At 28.3% G+C, this 24,237-nt stretch overlaps 1 protein-coding gene across 2 annotated transcripts; it reads left to right on the forward strand.

Moving 5' to 3' along the window:
* Positions 1–2,170: 2,170 nt before the first annotated feature.
* Positions 2,171–23,359, forward strand: LOC136973534 (heat shock 70 kDa protein 4L-like). Of its 2 annotated transcripts, none has more exons than XM_067268261.1 (15): positions 2,171–2,467; positions 6,430–6,622; positions 7,945–8,067; positions 8,354–8,453; positions 11,198–11,319; positions 13,034–13,278; positions 13,467–13,543; positions 14,761–14,912; positions 15,009–15,109; positions 16,085–16,203; positions 20,156–20,427; positions 21,670–21,792; positions 21,915–22,028; positions 23,059–23,160; positions 23,236–23,359. In XM_067268261.1, the coding sequence occupies exons 1-15, from the start codon at positions 2,361–2,363 to the stop codon at positions 23,254–23,256; spliced, it is 1,971 nt and encodes a 656-aa protein (XP_067124362.1). In that variant the 5' UTR covers positions 2,171–2,360; the 3' UTR covers positions 23,257–23,359. The 2 variants fall into 2 exon arrangements, with proteins under 2 accessions (XP_067124362.1, XP_067124361.1); XM_067268260.1 differs by having other exon boundaries at positions 2,173–2,467; positions 23,056–23,160.
* Positions 23,360–24,237: the final 878 nt, after the last annotated feature.

A 24,237-nucleotide genomic window follows, 5' to 3' on the forward strand; every position in this document is an offset into this window, starting at 1 on the left:
GTGAGATGAAGTCTAAAGTTCATATTCTATGATGATTTATTATAATGATGATATCTTTAATTTACAAAATTGTATCGGTTCATGATTAAGGATTATAAGGAATAAATGATTGAATATCTAAAATGGATGGTGAACTTATGGCACGTAAGAAGAAATCATCTGGCAAGTAACATAATTTCGATTTATCATCTGCCCTTTTCAATCAACCTTTTGGTTATCAACTGATTGTCCTTTATTTCACCCTGCCGTTTTTTACATTTATTCTAATTAAAGCATATTGGTTTAATTTCTTTAAATATTGTTATCGAAGTCTAAAAATGTTGGCACGTATAAACATCTTTAAAGTTAAGTATTCTTACTAGATGGCATACGGGTTTAAAAAGGTTCGTCATTCCTAATCGAAAACATTTCAAAATCACAATCACGTGCTAATGAGTTTAATTTCAAAAACCCGATGCACATTGATTAGCCATCTTTTGGATAGATGAGTCAATTTTGCACAAGATATCTTTTTCTCGAAAGTATCTTTAAGTTGCTTTTAAGTTTTCGAACTTAACACATTTACATTAGATGTGTGAAATACTAAGATTTTAAATGAACGAAAACCAGTTAACTTTAGCATTTACGTATTTTACAATAATTTTTAAATCTAAAAGTGACTTCACTGACAAATTCTTGTGCAGCATTAAAAAAACGAATAACTATAGAAACTTTTGTAATTTAGATGTTTTTTTTCAAGTGCGTAATTCACAACTTTTGTCTTCCTGAAACCATTTTGAAAACGTTTTGGATGACGAGTTAGAAAATATAAATCTTGTATAAACCGAAAAAAGGACGGATGAAATTTTGGAAAGTTCAGATGTTAATGGACTTGGCCTCGCAACATCAACATATTGAATGGGTGAAGCCGAAGCTGCATTGGGATCAAACCGAGATTGGCTTACATGAGCTACGAGGAGAGAGGCCAAAATTTGGACAGAGGACGCGAGTTCGACCGCACTACACTCCACTCGGATCAGTTCACGGAGGAACACATCCACAAAAGAAATGCTCTTAACGCTGTCTTGGCGGCTTCCAGAAATCGGGATATGGACGATTGAAGTAACGTCTTCGGACGTTTGAAGAGTCGTTTTTTCGAGTAAGTGCAACTCTCAGAGATTGCACATTGTTTTCGTTCAATTTTAGCTTTATAAAATGTTCGATTTTATTTTGCAGACCCTCGTCACGCAAAGACGACAAAAAAAAAAAAAACAAAAGGAGTTTGAGGAGAAATTGGAGACAAAATTTAAAATTGTGCCAGTGTTGATCAATCCTCCAGTTCGTTAGAATTTGGCGAAAGTCGATACAAATTAACGATATGTGCTTTACTCCTGGATTAGACACTATTGTTTGGTTCTTTTTACCTCTGTGTCCTTGCTGTTTTACATTTTTGTGTATTGTCTACCTGGACCTTGTTTATTAATAGGACTTATTATACTGGTGAAGTTTCTGATTAGCAAAGAGATCGTCTTAGTCAAAATCAAAACAAAATATCTTTATTTTCACCTAGTGAAAATAAACATATTTTGTAATTTTTATTAAGTTTATATTAAATTTTGAATTCTCTGGAAAACAAATTGAAATTTATACGAAGCCTAACGACTTATTTTTACTTTAATTAATTAATCGAGGCTTGTGCATATTTTAAATATACAAATAAGACTAGATAACGCCTAACGCCTGCCTCTAGTGCCAAATTACTTACTATTATTATTTAATTATTTGCAATTTATATATTGATTTAAGAAAGAATATATAATAATCTTTTCTAAATTCTATTATTAATGGATTTTATATCCAAACACCCCATTATGAATATATTTAATTTTCTACATTTAAAAAAAAATACTTTTCATGTATATACAGTACACATACATACATGCCTATTTATTTTTAACAAAATTATACCGAAATTGTTTTTTTAAAACGCTTTAAAAATAATAGTATTATAAATTTATCTCTTGTAAACCTGTTTCCGTTTCCTCTCGCAAAAACAAAATATGAAATGAATGAAAACAATTTTCATTCTTGTTTTGAGTAAAAATGAGACTATAATAGTCGTCATACTCTCTATATAGTGTTTCTCGAATGGAGCCGATGTTTAATAGTCTAAACGTAGGAAAATAGTTTTTGAAGTGTTTATTTTCTATTCATTCAACTTTTATTGTTAGCTACTGCAAAGGAGTGATACACATTCGAGATCCAGCATATCGACTTCGTTCTTATTCTGGGAAATACTACGGTTCTAGATTTGTTCTTTTTTTGAAGAATTTGAAGATTTAAGTTTGGAGTGTTGAAGAACAGATTTGAATGCTTCGGATATGTCCGCTATAGGAATTGATTTCGGCTCGGAAAATTGTTATATCGCAGTTATTAAAGAAGGTGCCATTGAAGTTTTAATGAACGAATACGGCCTGAGATCAACACCGTGAGTAACGATTTTGTTGTTTAAAAAATGAATGTTCGATAGTGGATGACTAGTGAATTTGGTTTGAAAATGAAGAGTTTTCTGAAGAATAGGTTTTAATTTCTTTTAGAATAGGTTTCAAGGATTTCTTGTAATGTTATAATGGTTGATATGTAATAAATTAGTTATAACATTATTATAAATCTTACGAAAAAAATATCAGGTTATAAAAGGTTATAAAGGTGAAATTTAGATATTTCGATTTTTTCTAGGAACGACTGGAAAAATGTTCCAGAACGTTCGATGAGTAACCAAAGGATGTTTCATCATATATTTCATTGTAAATAGATGCACCAGCAATATATGAAACTTTCGAAAGGACACATTGGCGTGTTGTTACTTTATTCAGAAATGGTCACAACGCAACGAAGGCTCCCGATCTCATCTGCAGAGCGTTTATTAAAGCGTTCGTGGATGAATAAAGGTCAACCATCTGTTGCAAATGACAGAGCAGAAGGCAATCTGCATTTGTTTGGTGTCGTCATGATGGAGCTGTTTCCAATGGTGTAGATTGGAAACAGCTCCATCATGATCTGACACTGTCACGAAAGACCTCCCTCTACTGTGAATAACTAATCGTTTGGACACCAAAATCAAAGAACTTTGTCCAAAAGTTGGGATAGTTCCGATACTGCCACAACAATGTGCCAGCACGTAGAGCAAAGATGACTTTGGGGAGACGGCTGGATGGCCTAGCGGTCAAGGTAACTACAGCTTGCCACTCTGTAAGTTGCCGACTTTTGGGGGCAATAAGTTGATTGCGCGTCAGGAAAACCTAGGGACTGATCGTATGTGAGTAGTGGCGGCGGAGACAAAGATGACAACTATCATACAAAATCGTTTATTTTAACATCAAAAGTAACTTACATAATAGTAACACAAGATGCGATCTAGATCGTCTGAGGTACGAAGCTCCGGATGACGGTGATCGGGTACGGAATGGTGCCAGAAGTTGTGTGCCCTGGGGCGTTGGGGAAGAAGAGTCCATAGAGTCGGTAGAGGGACATTGGCGCACGGAGTGGGCGGCTGGTTGACGTGCTGACGAACACTTCTAGACAGGTGGAAAACTGTCGTCTTCTTTCTCCGGCCTTGATTCGGGGATTTTATACGATTTTCTCTCGAATTTCCCCCTCTTGATTGGTCCTGTGTTCCTTTCACTTTTTTCCGATTGGTCATTCTCCTGTTTCTAAGCGAAACTAGAACCAATTCGTGTCGTGAAATGCCCGGGAAGTGCTGACGGTGTCTTGACACCTGCACTCTTAATTTACACCGTTATAGTCTTTCTTGGACATTTGTCTTGACGATTTGCCAGCTGTTTTACGTCCGTTTACTCTCCCCAGATGGTTTAGGGCTCACATGACCTAACAGGTGTCCTTTTGGTCATTAGTCTCCCGTTTTTCTCGATTGTTTACATCTCAACTCTTGTATACCAGCACCATGACAAAGCATCCTCTCACCCAATAGACATCCCCTTCGTCATTCATCATCGTGTCGCGTTTGTTTTAGAACAAGTGTTTTCCTTTCTGTCGGGTCTACCGCATCGACACATGTTCTTGATCCGCTTTGACCTCCGAAATTTCCCGTCTTAGGAATTTTTTGGGGATTTATTGACCCATTCGGATTCGAACCCGGGTCCCCCAGAGCGGTAGGCTGCTACCTTGATTTAATAGGAAGTAAAATTAACTTTAATATTAACTTATGCTTATCTTTCTACAATTCCAACTTCGATCGGAAATTATTCTTTCCTTCCTGTTGGTTATTACTAACCGGAACTTTTTCCTTGATCATAACGAATGTGGCCAGGTCTACAACCGGAAGTGAGAGACAATACGATGTTCCCGAATCAAACTATCCATGAAAATTTCTGAGCCGATTCGAACTCCTAGAGCTTGTGTCTTTACCTTCTTGACCATCGGTCGTAATCCGAGACGACTAAACACACGAACATCTGAAAATAAAAATACAGACAAAAGGCTGGATTCCAACTTGATGATGAACAAAATGCATGTTTACCCCAAATCGGATATATCAGCACTTCTTTATTTACTCAAATAGCTTGATAATAATCGCCTTTTCGTTTTAGGGCTACAAATTTTTTTTCAGTTTAATAATTATTGAAAATGCTAATTTTCACGATTCGTTAATATGGAATATTTTTAGACAAAAATTTAAAATACTCTTTTTTGTTTTTAATCGCAGAATATAAAATAATATACATTTTCAATTTTTTAAAGTTTGAATTTCTGTATTATAATTATTTCGACGTGTAATTTCATAAATTGACAAGAAATTATAAGCGAATTTTAAACGATAGAAACAATTTCGAAAAATATATTCAGCACTTCTGATCGAAATGTGCGAAGTTTTATTTCGTTATCGCATCGGGTTAAACTTTAGCAAGCATGTTGACTTTTTCGTTGCCTACAGTTTCAATAAGTAGTAATTTATCCAAAATATATATTAATTGGATTGCAATTTGAAAAAATTGTAGACCTATAAATTCCCACTGTCGTCCGTCCATCCGTCTGTCTTTCCTTAATCTCGAGAATGGAGTTAGATAGACGAAATCCAAGACCAGATATGAAAAGCTTAGGAAAGGAGGCCCCGATTAAATATATATAAACTTTTCATGCAAACTGGAAATCATGTTATCTCAACTAAAACATTTCCCCCTGGAAAATGTTAGATAGATGACTGGCATGACTCTACTGTTAAAGGAAAAGTATGATGTACAGGGGCAAGACACTACTAATTTGAGCTGGAGATAATATACCAGTATTTTAATTTAAATAAATTAAAAATATGATTAAAACTTGCAGTCTGGCATTGTGACAATGTCACAATAAATAATTGCTCATTTCTATTGAATTAGCACTGGAGATAAATTTTTTTTCTGTTGGTCTCTCTCTTTCAAAAGTCACACTCCAACCTATACACATTGTTTAATTCAGGGTATGCATTTTGGACTTACGCTCTGCCCCTCTTCAGTCCCTTATTTTATTGGCTCTTATTATCATATTACACGATAAAAAAATTCTGTTAGTGTAGTTATGTCAATCTGCACTGTATTTGTCAATATTAACATTTTTATAGGCTGGATTGGAGACATTTTACTGTCTGTCTAATGAAAAATGACAAGTATCTCTTTTATACACTGTATAAATTTAGAACACATTAAGCTTTCCATTTGTAAGGAAATTCATTGCCTGCTGACTATGCTTTTGCACTGGCATTTTTAAGCGCAATATTGTCTTAAATCTATGTTTCTTAACCTGAGATGTGAAGGAGTGTGAGTAATAATGATAGGTTTTTAACTTTTAAATGTATAATATAAAATTTCAAGCTGTCTTATGCCATATAAATTTGACTCCACTGTATTCTCAGACCCTACAATAAACTGAAATACTATGAGAATTTCTAGTTTAGCCCCAGAAAAACTATGAGAATTTCTGGGATCCTCACTACTACCCTCTCCATCTTTGCCGCCTTTTTCAAGAGGGTGTAAAACTATATTTTAAGATTCAAGAGGGTGGTGATCACTAAAAAGATTAAGAAACAATTACTTTTATTTGTGGGATACATTTTCACAAATAATATTTGTCTTTTTTTTTTAATGTAATCTCAATTTCCTTGACTTCATTACAGTTTGATAAGCCTCATATATCACCACCAATTGGTTATTTGAGATAATTATTTTATTTACTTTATTAGAGGCAAGAAGCTTACAACTAAATTTTAAAGCTTATTGCCTCTTTAACAGTATTTTCAAAAAAATATTGGCTATTAAATATTTTCCTCATATCCTTCATTTGTAAATATAATAAAAAAAATAAAAAATTATACAAATCTTGGAGTTTTCTATTGATTGCATTGCATGAATAAGTTACTAATTCAAATACTTATTTATTGTATTATATTTTAAGAAACTACATTTACTTTGGACCAAGAAATAGAGATATTGGAGTTTCTGCCAAACTTAATCATGTTCCTCATTATGGAAATACTATACATAATCTGAAGAATTTAATTGGAGGACGTTATGAAGAAATGAAAGATGAAATCCAGTTTTTGACCTATGATCTTATCCATTTACCAGATGGGAGTATTGGAATAAAAGTAAATATTATGTTGCAATAAATATATTTTACTGATTTTTTTATTTTATAAAATATATATATATTTATATTAATTAGTAACCTAACTAGAATAGATATTAGGAGGAGTCTGAATTAGAATGTGCAAACCTACATTCATGTTGAAACTACTTTACAACCACTAATGCTATGGATGAAAAGTAAACTCATAGTTTTAGATATTGTGTATTAATGAATTTTTCACATTCAAATGTTTTACCTTACTTATTTGACTTTTTCTTTCTTTATTTATTTACAAAAGTAAAGCCAGTTGTACTTTTGTATTTAATATATTAGTAGGGGAGAATAGGATAAACTGACCAGTGCGGGTAAAGTTGCCATCCGCTGTTTTTCTGAGATAATGTTGCTGTCTAGTGACAAGCATTTGAACTCCTTCTGCAAAAAGCTGGAAGTATTATAAGAGCATCTGAGCTGATTGACATAATTCTTTTTTGTGTTAGTAAGGTTTTCGTGGTTTTCATCTTGTCTGATGTAAGGTAAATAGCGATGATACTCTTTATTTTATCTGAGATAGTAATAAGTTTATAATTAATTACTTTAAACTCATTGAAAAAGTATGCTTTTGGCTTTAAAACCTTGTGGAATAGAAAGAAGTAGCTTGGTCAATTTTTATCTAGACAATTTTGTGTAATGGCATTCAAGAAGGCAAAGTGGCCAGGAAGGTGGCCACTTTGCCAGAAAAACTATATTACATTATTTTATCAATAAAACTGTAATAAATCAATGCCATATAGTAATTTAAAATATAATAAAGATTAAATCTAATTTAATCTAAAACCTAAGAATTTAAGATTAATTTTCAGTAGGTAACCTTTAGTAATTACATTTTACAGATAGGTGATGCAATGCCATCCAATTACAGACGAAAAACAAACCAGCAAGGCTGGGATTCTCATGCTATGTATGCCAGGCCATTAATGCTGTACGAAATAATAGAATTCCATATGCTACAGCTGTCACTGGCCACTTTATCCAACTAGGTTGGGTAAAGTGGCCATTTTTGTATAAAAATTTGTAAAAATTAAAAAAAATTCCATGTTGTGTTAATATAAAAATAAAATTTTTTCTGCTTTTACACTACATGTAGTTTATAAAGAACTATTTTAATCGTTTTTCTGAATTAGAAAATATGAGTAAAAAATCATTTTAACTTAGATTGGCCACTTTATCCTGCTTTCCCCTATATCAAATTTATACTTAAAATGCTACTTAAAAACATTATTGTTATCTATAAGCAAAAAAATATTTTTAATGTAAAACATAAATTGTTTCTTTTTAATTTAGGTAAACTATTTACATGATAATACAATATTTAATGTTCAGCAAGTGACTGCTATGATGTTTACTAAACTTAAAGAAATTGTTGAGTACAATCTTAGCATCAAAGTTAAAGACTGTGTTTTATCTGTAAGTGAAGTATCTTTATATTTACAAAATATTATTTAAATAAAATGAATTATTTGCAGTAAAGTAATGATAAAATTGATATTGTTTATGCTTTAAAATACAATAATAATTTTAATTTATTATTTAATATCTGCAATTTAACTCTGTAAAATTTATAGTTTACTTTAAATTTTTAAAATGTGCAGATATTCATTTAATATGTTTATAAAATAAAGTAACTAATTTCTGTCAAAATTTATTACATTTTTAAATTAATATTTGCATAAAAGCAATTTTTTAAAATCAGATTCCAGCATTTTTTAATGATAATGAAAGAAGAGCTTTAATTGATTCTGCAACAATTGCTGGTCTTAATGTTTTACATCTTCTGCATGAAACAACAGCAGGTATTGTGATTTAGATTATATTTGAATAATTTTATGTAGTTTAGAGTTTAGTTCTTATTCAAGTTTCACATTAATGTCATAACATAATTCTATAATAATATTAAAACCAAACTTGAATAGATTAATTGACTGATAAAATATACAAAAATAAAATACATAAGTATATCAGTAATGATTAGTATTACTTGTAGAATTATTTTTCACAACGTTATAAAATAAGATCAGTTTTAATTTCAAATTAAATGGAATTAACTTAAATTTAAAAAGCTACTTCTATGTGGTTGTTCATTGAGAAGGGCTTGTAAACCCGTGAATGCACGTTACAAGTATGAACACAGAGACTGATACACAATTAAAAGTCTTTTTATTTCCCTTCCGGAACACGGTTCTTTCCTTTTCTAATTTACAAATGATCCCAACTGGAATAACTTCACTGAGGAAGGGGTCGCCACGTACAAAGAATCACACCCGCGCTAGTAACACAAACTTTTTACACCCGACTTAAAACTAAACTTATATCTACCTTAAAACTAAAAAGGAAAGGGGAAACAGATAGATTTAGGAAAGAACGAAAGTAGATAGAATTAGATGGAAGGTACCCGGGTCTACGATGATCGGTGTTTTCGCTGGAGTGTATTTTCGCAATGGCAGTCGTTTTTCTCTCTTTTTCCTTGTTCAGCTGTCTGCCCTCGACGTCTTTCGATTCCCTTGGTTTTGTGTCTATTTTCCCTTGGCCTCGATGGTCCTGTAGCCTTCTTTCGACTTTTCCCGTTCCTGGTCAATCGCTGGCTCACACTTCCGTCCTTCTCGATGTCCAGTAGAAAAGTGTCCCTTGTTCACCACTTAGCCTTCAGGGCGTCCTCGCCTTCTTTTGTTCTTACTTAGGAGGGGTAATCCTGCCCTCCAGCAATAACAGTCAGGTTGTTTAGACAAAGGAGAAAGGAACGGAAATAAGAGAATGGAATGAAGGAAGAAGGAAGATAGAAAATATATATATATATATATATGTATTTACAACTTATGAATTAAACAAAAATATACAAGAAAACAATATGGCTGACGGCCACATCTATTTAATATTAGTAAAGATTAATTCTACATTAATATAATTTATCATAGTATAAAATTTAATTCATTAAGAAAAAAACTAAGAAAATATGTAAGATATAACTTACATCAATTATAAATTCCAAATTTTCCAGCACATGGCATTTTCTGTCATAAAAGAGAGTTGTTATTATTTTATTTCATTCATAAAATAATAATAATGTAATCAAAACTAAAAGTATTTTAATATAAACAGATAAAAGAAGCAGTTTGTGTAAAATGAAATAGCATAATTGATATTTAAATACAGTTGTTAATAAAATACTATATTTACTTGCATATAAAACTAGGTTTTTATTCAATTTTTACTGCTTCAAAAACATAGGTCATCCTGTATGCGCAGAAGGATTTTCTGTATTTTTGCAATAATTTTTGTGAACCATGTATTCACATTTGTCACCAGATGCTCACTTTCTGGTGTTAAAAATAAGTATTTTATTTGGGTAGTTTCAATTCTTGTGTATTGTCAGGAGTAAAGATGAATAGCAATAGGAAAAGCAAAGTTTTTGAATTCAATTCCAAACTGAAATTCCAAAATCACACAAGAACCTGATATAAGTTTTAATCCATTTCCACATGAAAACAGATGATTATTTGGAAATCAGAATTTGGAGAAACTCATAAGTGTAATCGACGGAGAGCGGATTTGACTTAAGAATTGGCAAAAGAAAGATTTCTGATTGTCCAGCTTTACATGAACAAATTATGTTGTTGATTTTGCAAGATTTTTCCTTGGTTTAAAATGCCAGTAATTTTTGCAGACAATGCGTGCATTTATGTGCATTTGATATTTTATTTGTGATTAAACAAAATAAAATTAGAATTGTATTAATAAATCTAATTTTCTTTATTTTGATCTTTAAAGTCACACCTCTTCCTATATACGAGATCAAGTATATGTGAGTAAATATGGTAATCTGAAAATTGTGGCTGTAGCAACAACTCTGATATTGTCATTTTGTGGGTCAAAACTTTGGCAAAAATTGGTAGAACTATGGCCTGCAGGAAATTTAGATGTGTGATCACCTGACTTTTTCTTCTGAATATATGCAGAGTACGGTGTATGAAATGCCAGGGGAAGCAAAGGAAGAACTGTTCATTTCTATCATTTCAGCTTTTCGGAAGACAAATACTCTTTGAATGCATATGACAAAACAGTTTATCACTGTTCTCTGTATAATGAAGTTGGCAGTTGTCATTTTAAACATTATTGTAAATATGTAGAAAAATTTAATAAAGTTTCATTTACTGAACTCTGTGTAAAGCACCTATTACTCATTATCCCAAAGTGCATACACAATAAGAATGGGAAAGTAAATGTACAGGCATGAACACAGTTGCCTACACACAGGCATATCCAAATTTTCTATAGGAAAACTTTTGTTTTAATCCTAGGTTTCTTCATAAAAAATGTCTATCTCTTTGACCTCTACCACTCACATATAGCACACCAAACATTAACATCATGCATAATAAATTTGTTTATTTATAAAAATAATAATTTAATTTTCTACATGTAAATAGCACTTATAAAATGATTTGAAATTATATTTAATACTTTATTTTGTCATTTAGTAGTTAATTATGAATATATATTTTGTCTAAAAAATAAATATTGACTTTTATAATTTTTTTAGTTGCTTTATTTTGTGGATTTTATAATAAACAGTTTGTTGAATCAAATAAAATAATGTTTATTGATATGGGCCATTCATCTTTACAAGTATCAATATGTAATATTTCTAAAGATGTAGTTGAAGTAAGTAATAGTTTTCAATAATTTTTACATTTATTTTTTGTTTGTGAAATGATTTTATTTTTTAAAGTTATTCATAAACTTTGATTTTGATATAATTATTCAATTGTTTTTGTAATGTATACTTAAATATAATTCTTTATTCCATATTACATGATTTTTAAAAAATTTAATACAGTTTTTTTTTAGAATTACAGAAAAAAACAAATTACAAGAAATACAAAATTTTATTCAATGTCTACTATTATTATAGTTTTTCTATAAACTATAATATAAGTTTAGTTTGTATATAATGTTATCTTCATTATCATCAGTTAACTTCAAGAAAATAAGTATATTCATGCAGTGTAATAGTTATTTCATAATTTGGAGAAAATAATAAAATAATATTAATTAAGCATTTAATTAAATGCTAAATATATTTAAATATAATTAAACATTGTCATTTCATTTTTCTGTATTTGACAAGACTATGTCTCGTTTCTAAAATCGCGCTGCTGTCAACGGATGCATACCTTAGAGCAGTGGTTCTTAACCTCGCTGGAGGTACCGAACCCCATCAGTTTCATATAAGCATTCACCGAACCCCTTTTAATTGGAAAAATAAAATATAATTTTTCAAATTCAAAACATAGGTATAATAGGTGTTCTATTGGGAAATATAGGCATATTTCCCAATAGAACACATGTTATGTAGCATTAGTTTTCGAAACCAATACGGTTTCTACGTCACGATGACGTCAGGTGGTTGACTTCCGCCGAACCCCTGAGACTGACTCGCCGAACCCCAGGGGTTCGGTCGAACCTAGGTTAAGAACCACTGCCTTAGAGGTATGATGGAGTACAGTACATGTCAGGAGTTCAATTTGGCACAGAATATTTGGTGCCCAAATCATGCACACACAAAATAAACCAGACTTGTAGGTAGTCAGGGGACCAAGAACCAGCTCAAAATAAAATATGAAATGCTGAGACTGTTTCTACAAACAGGCGCAAGTGCAAGATTTGCACATGCATTGCTTGCGCTCTCCAAGACATAGTCTCATCCCAAGAATGGCTTCGCCATTTTACTTGTTTATGTTTAATAATAATTTCTATTATTATTTTAAAAGTTAAAAAATTTTTATTACAAAATGATATAAATTATTCGATGATGATATATGATTGTTTTGTACAGATAAAAATTCATATAGTGATATTTTTACAACAATTTTGTCTTATTATAAGAAATTTATGTAAAATTTTGATTGATATTAAATTATTTTGTATAGTGAATCTGGGAACCACATCATGATACTTACTGAGTTTCCTATAAGAACTTAGTCCGACATAATACTTGCCTTGTCAACTTTAAGTGTTTGACAAGGCAAGCCTTGTTTTAGATTACAGTAATTAGTACTTACAGGAAGCTTAGTAAATTGTTTTATACATTGTTTATGTATTGAAGTGGCCAAAAACGTTTATTATCTTCCATTTATCTAATATCTATTTTTAAAAAATCTATGCTGTTAGTAGTATGTAAAAGTATCTGTGTGGTTTTATATAGTATATTAAAAAATCATAATTTTATTATATATTTTAATATATAATTTAAATAAACATTTTATATATATATATACTATAAAAATATTTATTTATTTAAATTATAACTTACTAAAATATAATTAAACTTTGTTTAATTTAATTTAAAATAGCTATTTCATTATACTTTTTTTAGGTATTAGGGACAACTTGGAAAAAAAATTTGGGTGGAAGAAATTTTGACGAAATTCTGTTGCATTACTTTTCAAAAAGATTTTATGAAAAACACAAAGTACAGGTTTTAAATGATAGAAAAGCTACAGTTAGACTTCGTCAAGAATGCGAAAAATTAAAGAAACAAATGTCTTCCAATTCCCTCACATTACCTATAAATATTGAATGCTTAATTGATGAATTAGACCTTAATGAAACTTGCAATAGGTATTTATAAGTTTCAGATTTATACAGATATTTTTTTTTACTCTGTTCATCTTATAGGCACTAAGAGGGTTTTTTAACCATACCCATTACGAATTCAACAAGCCTCACAATCATACTTTAAATAAAATATTTATTAACTGAATTATGTAAAATATTTTAACATATATTATGTAACTTAATTCTTGTAGAGAAATCTTTGAAAATGAATGTAGTCATTTATTATCCATGATTGAAGAAACAATATTAAGAGCACTTACAGAAAGAAGTAAGTTAATAATTTTTGATGACAATAATAAAACTTTTTAATTTAAAAAAATAATTAATTAAGTTTTTATTTTATTTTACTGGTATTGTAAAACAAGTAAAATTTGTAATAAAATTTAGGAATAAAAAGTTTTATCATTTATACAATAAAAAACATGATTCATTTATACATCTTACTTTTTAATATACAATCTCAGAAAAAGTTTTAGTATATTTTGAAGAATTTATTATAATATAAATGCATAATTATTCTATTACTTTCTTACTAATTTATATAGGTAATAATTTAATAGAATAATTTTATCTTTGTGTTAAGTATACTTAATTTTCCCATTTTAAATTATGATAGAGTTAAAATTTGTGTCATGATTTTAACTGTAGATTTGAATTATTATTATTATTATTTGAGTAAAAAATAATGATAATCAGTTGAATATTAAATAATTTATTGGATTTTTTGTTCATTGAGCAACATCAAATAACAAAAATTGGATTAAATTCATTTCAATGAAATTCATTTGTTTTTTTTTTTTTTTGAAGTTTTGATGTTTATCTTTTATCTATTGTCTATATTTATTTCAGAATAAATTGGAATTTATTTCAATTTAATTTGAAATAAATATATAAGAAATAAGAATCAAATGATATAATTGATTTAATTTTTTAAATAAATTTTTCTGATTTAAATTAAATCAAAGGAAGTTATTTATTCAAAACAAAATTCATTTCAGTGTTTCCATATTTTTAGTTTTAATATACCATCTGCTAAACATTAGTTAAAGCATGGAAAATTTCTACTTTATTGCATGATTATTAATTTTTAATAAACACATTATTGATAAGAAGAAAATATAGCAAGGATAACAAAATATCATAGAAATTATAATTATTTTGTATTTAAACTTGAAATATTATTTATTACCCAAAGATGAAGAACACAAACTCAGTGAAAATAAAGAGTAAAAACTGGAAAAAACATTTGTTATAAATACAAAAAATGCTTTCTGAATTTTATATTTATAATTGCAATTGTTTTGAAAAGTTTTTAAATTTAAAGTTTAATTAAACAATTCATTAAAATTTTCCATTTCAAGTTATCAAATATTAGTAGTAATAATTTTTGCAAGTTATCTATATTAAAGTAATAAATTTTGTACATGTAAATAAAATAAAATAAATATGAAAGTTTATAATATGATTTATAATTATATTTTACAGAAATTACTGCACAAGACATAGATAGCATTTACATTGTTGGAGGCAGTACACGCACTCCTGCAATTAGAACAATTATTCATAATATTTTTAATAAAGAACCTACAACAACACTAAATCAGGATGAAACTGTTGCAAAAGGATGTGCACTGAAGGTAATTATAAATTATAATAAATTAAAGTTTATAATATTTGTTTTATTGAATGTTAATAAAAATTTATATTACATGTTTTTTTATTTATTTATTCAGTGTGCAATTATTTCTCCTTTGATAAAAACTCAAAAATTTGATGTTATTGAAAATTGCCCATTCTCAATAACGTTATCTTGGAAATCAAAAAATTTAGAAAGGTAAAGCACAATTTCATCCATAGACTTTTAGATATTAAATGTTTTATTTTTATTTATTTCTTTCTAAATTCAGAATTGTTTAATTTATGTTTATTATAAATTAAACAATTCTGATTATCTAACTTTAAACCCATATTATTAAATCTGGAAGTAAAGTTTGGTGGACTCTAATAGTACATTTTATCTTTGAAATTTGCAATCATAAAATAAAAGGTAGTATTATAAACTATCTAATTTCACACTAGATATTGGTTAAGTCAGTGATATTATGATTAAGAAACTTATTGAAAATCTTTCTTAGAATAGTTTGTATTACAGATTGCTTATTTCAATAGTTTTCTCTAATTATTTTGATAAATACAGTGCCAGCTTTTATTGTAATGACTTTTGAAATTAATTAATTTTTTCTGACTAATTATTTTCTTGTTTTTTAAAATAAGTTATATGAACATTTATTAAATTTAAGTATTTTGTTTTTTGTTTAGTAGAATTTAAATATAGAAATTTAAAATAAAATGAGAAATTATTTATTGTGACATTGTTACAATGCTGGGCTACAATTTTTAATTTATTTCTTTTAAATATGTGTTCTCCATCTCAAATTAGTACCGTATTGGCTTGCCCCTGTACATCATACTTTTCCTTTAACAATAGAGTCATGCCAGTCATCTATCTAACACCTTTCAGGGCAAAATTTTTGAATCGAAATGACATGACTTCTGGTTTGCATTGAAAGTTTGTATATAGTTAATCGGGACCTCCTGCTCCTAAGGTTTTCATATCTGTTCTCATTTATCATCTATCTAACTCTGTTCTTGAGATTATGGAAATATGGATGAATGGACAACAGTGGGAATTTATAGGTCTGCAGTTTTTTAAAATTACAGCTTAATCATAATATAAACTCATTTAAATTACTATGTTGAAAACATTGTAATGTTAAAAAAGTAAATATTCAATTTTTATTTTTTACAGTTTAGGAGATTTTCAAATTTTTAAACAGAATCAGAAACTTCCTTCTTCTTCAATAGTCACTGTTATGTCAAGTGAACCTTTTATTTTAAAAGCATATACTAATGAAAATATTGAAATTGGTATGTTTATAATAATTAAATTTTCAAAAGAATATTAATACTTATTTTCTTTAAAATGAATAAAATTATATATTAAAATTAAATTTGTATGTTGTTACAAAAGATTTGAAATTATATTAAAATGTTATTTAATTTTACTTAAAGAATTTATCATAAAATATAAACAATTATATCAAAATGGTTTGAGATTTGATAATACATATACATAAATTTTGGACATAGCACATTGTACACTACATTCAGTCAATATTCCAAGTTTTTATACCAAATACTTATTTTAACACATGTTTACTGACAAACTTTTGCATTGGATCAGTTTTTACCTTTCAGTAACATTAATGTAAAATATTGAGTGAACATAATTTTAAATTTTTAGAATAAGTATTTTCTTAGAATTGATACATTTATACAAAGTTTTATAAGTTTATCAATCCCAAATATGAGGCAAGTTTATAAAGTAAGTTCTGACTGCACATATTATCTGTGCAGATGATACATGTTGGCTTTTGTCATCAGGTTCCTGAAATCAACTATCATTTGTCTCTAAACAAATGACAGTTGATTTCATCTCAGTCATTCACAATTGTATCTGAAGATGAGCAAGAAAACTAAAAATGTTTATGGTTGTAAGATAGTCTGTAATTAAGTTTCTGAATGCTTCTGATGATTGTTGACAAATTTGTGATATGTATGGTGACATTTCATGGGTGATGGAATGGTAAGACACTGGTATAGACAGTTCAACTTTAGGAGGACAAATAGGCATGATGAATAATACAGAGGTCATTCAACAGTTCTTACAGATGGATTGATATAGCAGGTGAATAAAACAATGCAGAAAAACAGAAGATTCACCATTTCTGAGTTGAGTACGACATTCTCCCAAGTTTTGCATGCAGTGGTCTACAAAATCATCACAGAATGATTGCATTATCAGAAATTGTTTGAGATGCTGACAAGTGGACACAAACAAAAGTGCATGGAAGATTGTTTTAACAATAAATGTGATGACTTTCTTAGCCATATTGTTGCAAGTGATGAAACCTGGGTGGCTCATGTGAGTCCAGAGAGTAAATAACAATTGATTCACTGGCATCAATGTTCATCCCTAGTGAGAAAGAAGTGAAGCACACACTTTCCACCAGAAGTGGTATGCACTGTCTTTTGGGGCAGACAAATTTCTGACTCATGGAGCAACAGTAAATGTAGTATTGTGAGAACTTGAGGAAACTGCAAAGAGCATTAGGAACTAATAGGCCTTGATTTTTGCAACAGCTATCATTCTGGTATTGTATACTCCAAAACAATGCACAGCCTCATAGTATCAATCAAACAACTGATTTGTTAAAACAATTCAAATGGCAAATTTTTAATCATTTATCTATGGGGAATAAGTTGGAGAAAAATTGGGAAAATCTGTTACTTCGGAAGTTTTTGGCTGGAAAACATTTTTGAAATGAAGTAACAGATGTGAATGATTGTATGAAGATTGGCAGGAGACTTCTATGAGGAGAAATTAAAGAAACTTGTTTTTCAATATCAAAGGTGCCTTGATGTTGGGGGTGATTGTGTTGAAAAGTAGGCTCAATGTCTAAAGCTCTAAGCAAACTTTTGTAATAAACATTTTGTTACCATATTTTTTATATCTATTTTGATGATTGGAATTACTTTAAAAATGTACCTTGTATTTGGACTATAATTATTTATTATGTAATTATTATAAAATATTAGATATTTGTTTCAAGTATTTCTGAATAATAATACATTAAAAAAAATTTTTTATAAGAAGTCATCTTTGATTTTTGATTTTATTTATAATTAACAGTGCATATTGAACATTGTAAATTTTACAAATGACAAATATTTTTCTTTAATATTTTTGATATATTTCATGGCTATTCTGGATTTTAATTTTTTACGATAGAAAGTCATACTATTCATCAATATTTTTATCATTTTTATGACGCTTTATAAACATGGCATAATGAACAGCATTAATATTTTTGAATTTTTTATATTAATAATATACTTGATAAATTATTTGAAAATCTAGTAATTTAATTACTGCTAATTATTTTTTTTGTTTTAATTTTTATTTAATTTTTTAGGTTTTAATGCTTAGAAGAAAAGCATACTAAATCTGTGACAATTGTAGTTTGATGCTTTGAAACTACAATTGTCTCAGACATTAAAAGTTTAACAATTAATGTACATTCTTTTTTTATTATTGCAATTTGTTTAAAAGTTATTACAGTAGAGAGTCGTTTATCTGAACACCGGTTATCCAAAACGTCTGTTATCCAAACGCTTTCCAGTCAGACTGTTTCATGCTGAATCAAACTTTTTTGATACTAGATTTACTTCTAAAGTATAATTTTTATGTTTTTATATTTTTTAATGTATTTATTTTGTTTGTACAAAATAAAGAAATAATTTTTAATGATACAATAGCCTCGATTATTATTATTATAAATTTTTGTTAGGCTTAAAATCGATGAAAATTCAACACAAAGCGACACGCAACGGAGAAAAATTTGAACATCAGACAGGTTAATATATTTTTTCGCACATAATCAGTTATCCGAACAAACCCAGTCCACAATTGATTCGGATAAACGACTCTCTACTGTATTTGAATTAGCATAACAAAAAATCCAGCAACAAGTTGCATAACCTTCCCAGTTAAGATATTTTATTTAAAAAATAACTTTTATATTATTAATTATATTACTGTATTAATAAATAAATTATGTGTGATGCCATCTGTTATGAGATTTTATCACAAAAAATTTTTATATTATTAATTATTATAAAGTGGCAAAGCACTTAATTTTGAGGGTAGAGATGAGTTTTCTAAAACATTGTAAATGTTAATAATGAGTGAAATCGTCATTAAATCTGATTCCTCTCAAGACACATGACCTCCCCATCCTCTTGATCTTTAACCATCAAAATTTAATATCATCAATGCCTCTTATATACAAGCTACCATGCTAATTGTCATTTCTTAATCATTACCCCATCCTGAGATATTAAACGAAATAGATGCCAACACATACACACATATGCATACATATCCAATTTTTTCACATTTTTGGGTTCAGGAAATCTCAAAAAAATGGAGATTTGCAAAAAACTTGGAGGGTCAAATTTGACATGATTCCAATACTTTCCCTTGTTATGTTATTTAACAGCTGGGAAAGTAGAATGGTACAGTATCTATATATATAATCAAGATGAGTTAATAATAATAATAATAATCAGCACAGAGCTCAAACGGTTAGGAGTTGAAAGTTGAAATTTGGTACACTGTTAGGGTATGTCACGAGATTGTGCACTAAGAAGGGATTTTTCGAAATTCCTCTCCATGAGGGAGGACAGGATTAAAACTTCTATAGACATTATCAAGACGTGTCCAAACGGTTAGGAGTTGAAAGTTGAAATTTGGTACATAGTTAGGGTACGTCACGAGAACACACACTAAGAAGGGATTTTTTGAAATTCCTCCCCACGGGGGAGAGGGACAGGATTAAGTTTTAACACTTCCATCAACAATGGAAGTGTTAAGAGAAAGCGACGTGCAAGACGCAGGTGCAGTTTTTTACATTTTTGTGGGAAGTCGAAATATTTTTAAACCCACCTAAAAATTCTCTAATTAGTCTGGAAACAGGGGAACCCAATTCTTGCATTCTGTGAAAAGGTTGACTATAACGTCATAATCTTAATCTTCGCTATTGTTACTTTTGCCCGAGCAACTCTGGGCCTATCTGTTAGTATTTGGATATTTTTATTATTGAAATATTTTAAAAAAAGTAAAAATTGTAGTAGTAATAGTTCAATAACCAAAATTTTTCAGTTATTTTTATTAATTCTTTTATTAATTATTCAATTATTGTTTTTTCACTAAATGTACTGTACTATACCATATATATATATATATTTGATTTTACAGGAACATTTTTTATTGAAGAAGTTATACCAATTGAAGGAAATAATACAAAAGTTGATGTAAATGTTGAAATAAATGAGAGTGGTTTATTTTCCATAAAATCTGCTTATCTTATTGAGGAAAAAACACCAGAAGAACAAAATAAATTGCAATTAACAAAATTTAGTACTAACAATAATAATAATAATTCTGTATGTTGCTGTAAGGATATTGAACAAAATACTTTCTTCTTTGTGAATCAGCAAGAAGAGGAAAATTCAATTCAAGAACAAAAGGTAATTTTTTAAAAAGTTGATCTTTTCTGCATAAATGAAATTTAAAAAAATTAAGTTTCAATTTTTATATGTATGCATTGCATGTATTAGAATTGAAAATTATGTCAAATGCATTAAATTTGATATTGAATGATCCTTTCAATAATCTTAAGTATTAAACTTTCCATTATAATATTTATATACAAAATTTTCATTTGAATTTAAGTTAATAAGATTATTAAATTTTAATTTAATAGTCTTAGAAAAAATTATTAAGGTTTCAATTCCCATATCGAACTTAACAGATAATTTTTAATATATTGTCAATGAAAATACATAATTATTTGCAACTATTACATGTTATTGTTGTACAGCAACAATAGATTAAATGTACAACTATTATTGTTATACATTTAATTTATCACACTGATAGTCAAATGGCTGTGGTGGTAAAGTAGTGAGAATGTCACCTAGAAACCTGGGTCAAGAAATTTATGAATTTTTTTGAATACTCTGTACCAGTGTCAGATCATGTCTCTTATATCCAAACACTCCTATTACAGGCCTGACTGAACCCATGATAGGTATGATTGAAATAGGGTCTCAGGATAGAAAGAGTTTAAAAAATAATAATAATAAATTGCATCAAAAAAATATGGCTTATTATTGATAGTCATATTGTGTTTACTTGTTTTTATACATTTTTTAGTTAATTCAGATTTGTAATAAATTTGATTTTATTTACAAATTATATTTACAGAATCATTATACTCTGATAAGGAATTTTAAAATATTACTTTTTAAGCTCTCATTTTTTAAAAGTTTTTTAAAAGTGAGAGCTTAAAAAGTAATATTTTAAAATTCCTTATCAGAGTATAATACTTTGGTAACCTAATCTAGATACAGAATACATGATGTAATAGTTTTAAATGGTTATAACTATCTGTTATAACTATTGTAAAACTCATGTTGTTGAGATTACAGAAGTGGAAGCTTCATAAGTAAAATTCAACCTTTATTTGATATTAATAAAAAACATCAGAAGTATATAAGTAAGCTTTTGGATTGTTTTATGAATGTTTATACATATTAATATTTTTTCCTTTATTTAAAATTTATTTAGTTATATTGTTTGGAGAACAAGCATAAGATGACAATTTTATAATATATCTTTTTAAATTATTTTATTTTTGATAAATTCATAGTAGTAGAGATGATGCCATAAATATTATTATATGTATTATTTTTTTATGTTTCCTTTAGGAAAGTAAAGAAAGTGGGAAAGATGTATTCAATCAAACTCAAAATAATTTATGTTTACTGAAAACTAGATCAATAACTAAGAGTCTTTCTGAAGAAACTTTATTAAAATATAAACAAATGGAAGTATGCAATTTTCAGAAATAATTTTTGACTGATATTAACTAAAATTAAGTTTACAGTATTTTATTTAATAATAATAATAATAATACTTTATAATATATTATATAATATATATTATTTGTCAGGAAACAATGATTAACAGAGATAGATTGGAAAAAGAACGCACTGAAGCTAAAAATTATTTTGAGGAATATATTTACAGAATGAAAGAGAATGTATTTAATGAAATATCTCCTCAGGTAAATAAATATTTAAAAAATTATTAAACATAACTTATAAATAAAATATAAAATTATCCTAAATAAATAACTAAATATGACAAAATATTGATGCAAATTAAAATATTCTGACTTTCTGGCAGTAAAGAAAAAATTAATATTAATGTGCAGTACTTTTGATTGTGATTGTTAGTTAATTATCGATTGCTTTAATAATCATATTTCTTTTAATTATGAGAAAGAATAGCACACCTTTGCCAACTGTTGGAACCTAACCTTAAGTGTTATTCCTTTGTTTCATACAGCATGGATTTGCATAACACAGCACTTTTTTGAAACTTAACTACTATGTCATATGAGGATATCGGATATGAGGATAACTGTTTGTTGCATTTTAAATATAAATACAAAATTTCAAAAATAAATAAACTGATTACATAAAATACATAATTAACATGTAAATAAATATCAATAGTTACCTAATACAGATATAGGCTTGTAGGCTAAACCATAGCTTTTGATTTAGAGAAATGCTATGCTATTACTATGCTATTATGCTAGATACTTCCATGTCATTGAAAGAAAATTGGCATCCTTATGATTGGTGCATTAGTGGTTTTTGGCATGCTTGTAGAAGGTTATTTTCTCAATGATTCTTTCTCCCTTGGATTTCTGGCCTTGCAATGGAGCTTAATCTTGTCAAAATACAGTGTATTCTCCAATATCAAGAGCAGTGTTGCCAAAGCTATGTTGCATTTTCCTTTTTTAACATCATTCTCATGCTCTTTTACTCTTGTGGAGAGGTTGCATACTGTGGATCCTATGTAGTGGCTGCTGTGGATCTCTATTCTTAATGTAACTGTGATTTCACAGACTCATGGAGTAGTGTTTGGGTTGACAGGGTTTTTTGCATTACATAGTATGTTGTGTATGCTGATAAATGTTCTATGTAATATCTTGTATTTACACAATAGTACCAGTTTGTGACTAATACAAACCATAAATCTATATTAATTTTAAATTGGTCTTAAAGAATTGTTTTATTTAGAAGGAATCTATTTTAAGTATTTTGGATGAAGCTACAAATTGGTTAGAGAATGAAGGAGAAGATCAAGAAGAAGGAATTTATATAGAAAAATTGGAACAGTTAAAAGTATTCTTAATTTTTATTTGTTATATTAAAAATAATTGTATTGTATTTGATATTTTATAATTTTTTTTTTTTCAGAATTACTTTGGACAATTGTAATAATTAGAGAATTAAGAAACCAAAAATTTTATATTTGAAATTTAGAATGAATTAATTTAATTGAATAATGTGTATTATCAAAGTTTCAGTTAAATAAAATATAAAAATAATTTATTTTTGTTATGAAAATGGCATATATAAAAACATGAAAACAATGAAATTAAAAAAACATAAGAAAATAAGACATTTTTACAGAAACAGAATCCTAGTGATATTTTTATCATTATTTATTTATCATAATCAATTTTTTATAAAACATTTTTATGCCCAACTTAATTCCAATTTCTAAAAGATCTTAAAAATTATGGATTTAGATCTAAGAAATATCTATCAAAATTGAATGCATTTCAAAGGATCTTTGGATAATATTAAAATTCAATGAGATTTCAAGATACTTTTAACAGATGATTTTATAATGCCGTATTTTACAATAAATTGCTAAACTATCAAGAAATTCTATTCAATCAATTATTATTTTTACTCGTTAATAAATATTGAATGTTTGAATACAGATTTGCAATCATTAGATAAAAGAATAAATACAAAACAATTAAACATGTACAATAATCATATATCTCATAAAATTTTCCAACTGTAAATTAAAAACAAGTAAAACAAAAATTAAGTGATCCTTAAAAATTCTTAAACTTTAATGAGCAATTATTTATTGCGACATTAAAAATTGTAGCCTGGCCTTGTGACAATCATATTTTTAATTTATTTCATTTAAAATATAGGCTTTGATTTTAGTAATGTCTTGCCCCTGTAAATCATACTTTTCCTGTTAACAATAGCCATGCAGTTATCTAAGGGGCCGTCCATAAATTACGTAAGGTATTTTGGGGTGGGTGGGGGCCAAGGATTTCTTACGATTTCTTACTCAGGGGTAGGGGGTAATAGATCTCGTCTTACGTAATATTCTTATTTTTATATTTTGATCTCGTTGAGTGGTGAAGTTTTCAATTTGGCTTCAATTTGGCG

This window comes from Centruroides vittatus, unplaced genomic scaffold, assembly GCF_030686945.1.
Source record: "Centruroides vittatus isolate TY-2023 unplaced genomic scaffold, ASM3068694v2 contig_3193, whole genome shotgun sequence".
In the NCBI taxonomy this organism is placed as follows: domain Eukaryota; kingdom Metazoa; phylum Arthropoda; class Arachnida; order Scorpiones; family Buthidae; genus Centruroides; species Centruroides vittatus.

Bases quoted from the DNA above. Each gene is read 5' to 3' on its own strand.
- LOC136973534 (XM_067268260.1), top strand. From the start codon at position 2,361: ATGTCCGCTATAGGAATTGATTTCGGCTCGGAAAATTGTTATATCGCA. The intron at 8,068-8,353 runs GTAAGTGAAGTA...TTTTAAAATCAG, and splicing joins TTAAAGACTGTGTTTTATCT to ATTCCAGCATTTTTTAATGA. The intron at 15,110-16,084 runs GTAAAGCACAAT...TATTTTTTACAG, and splicing joins AAATCAAAAAATTTAGAAAG to TTTAGGAGATTTTCAAATTT.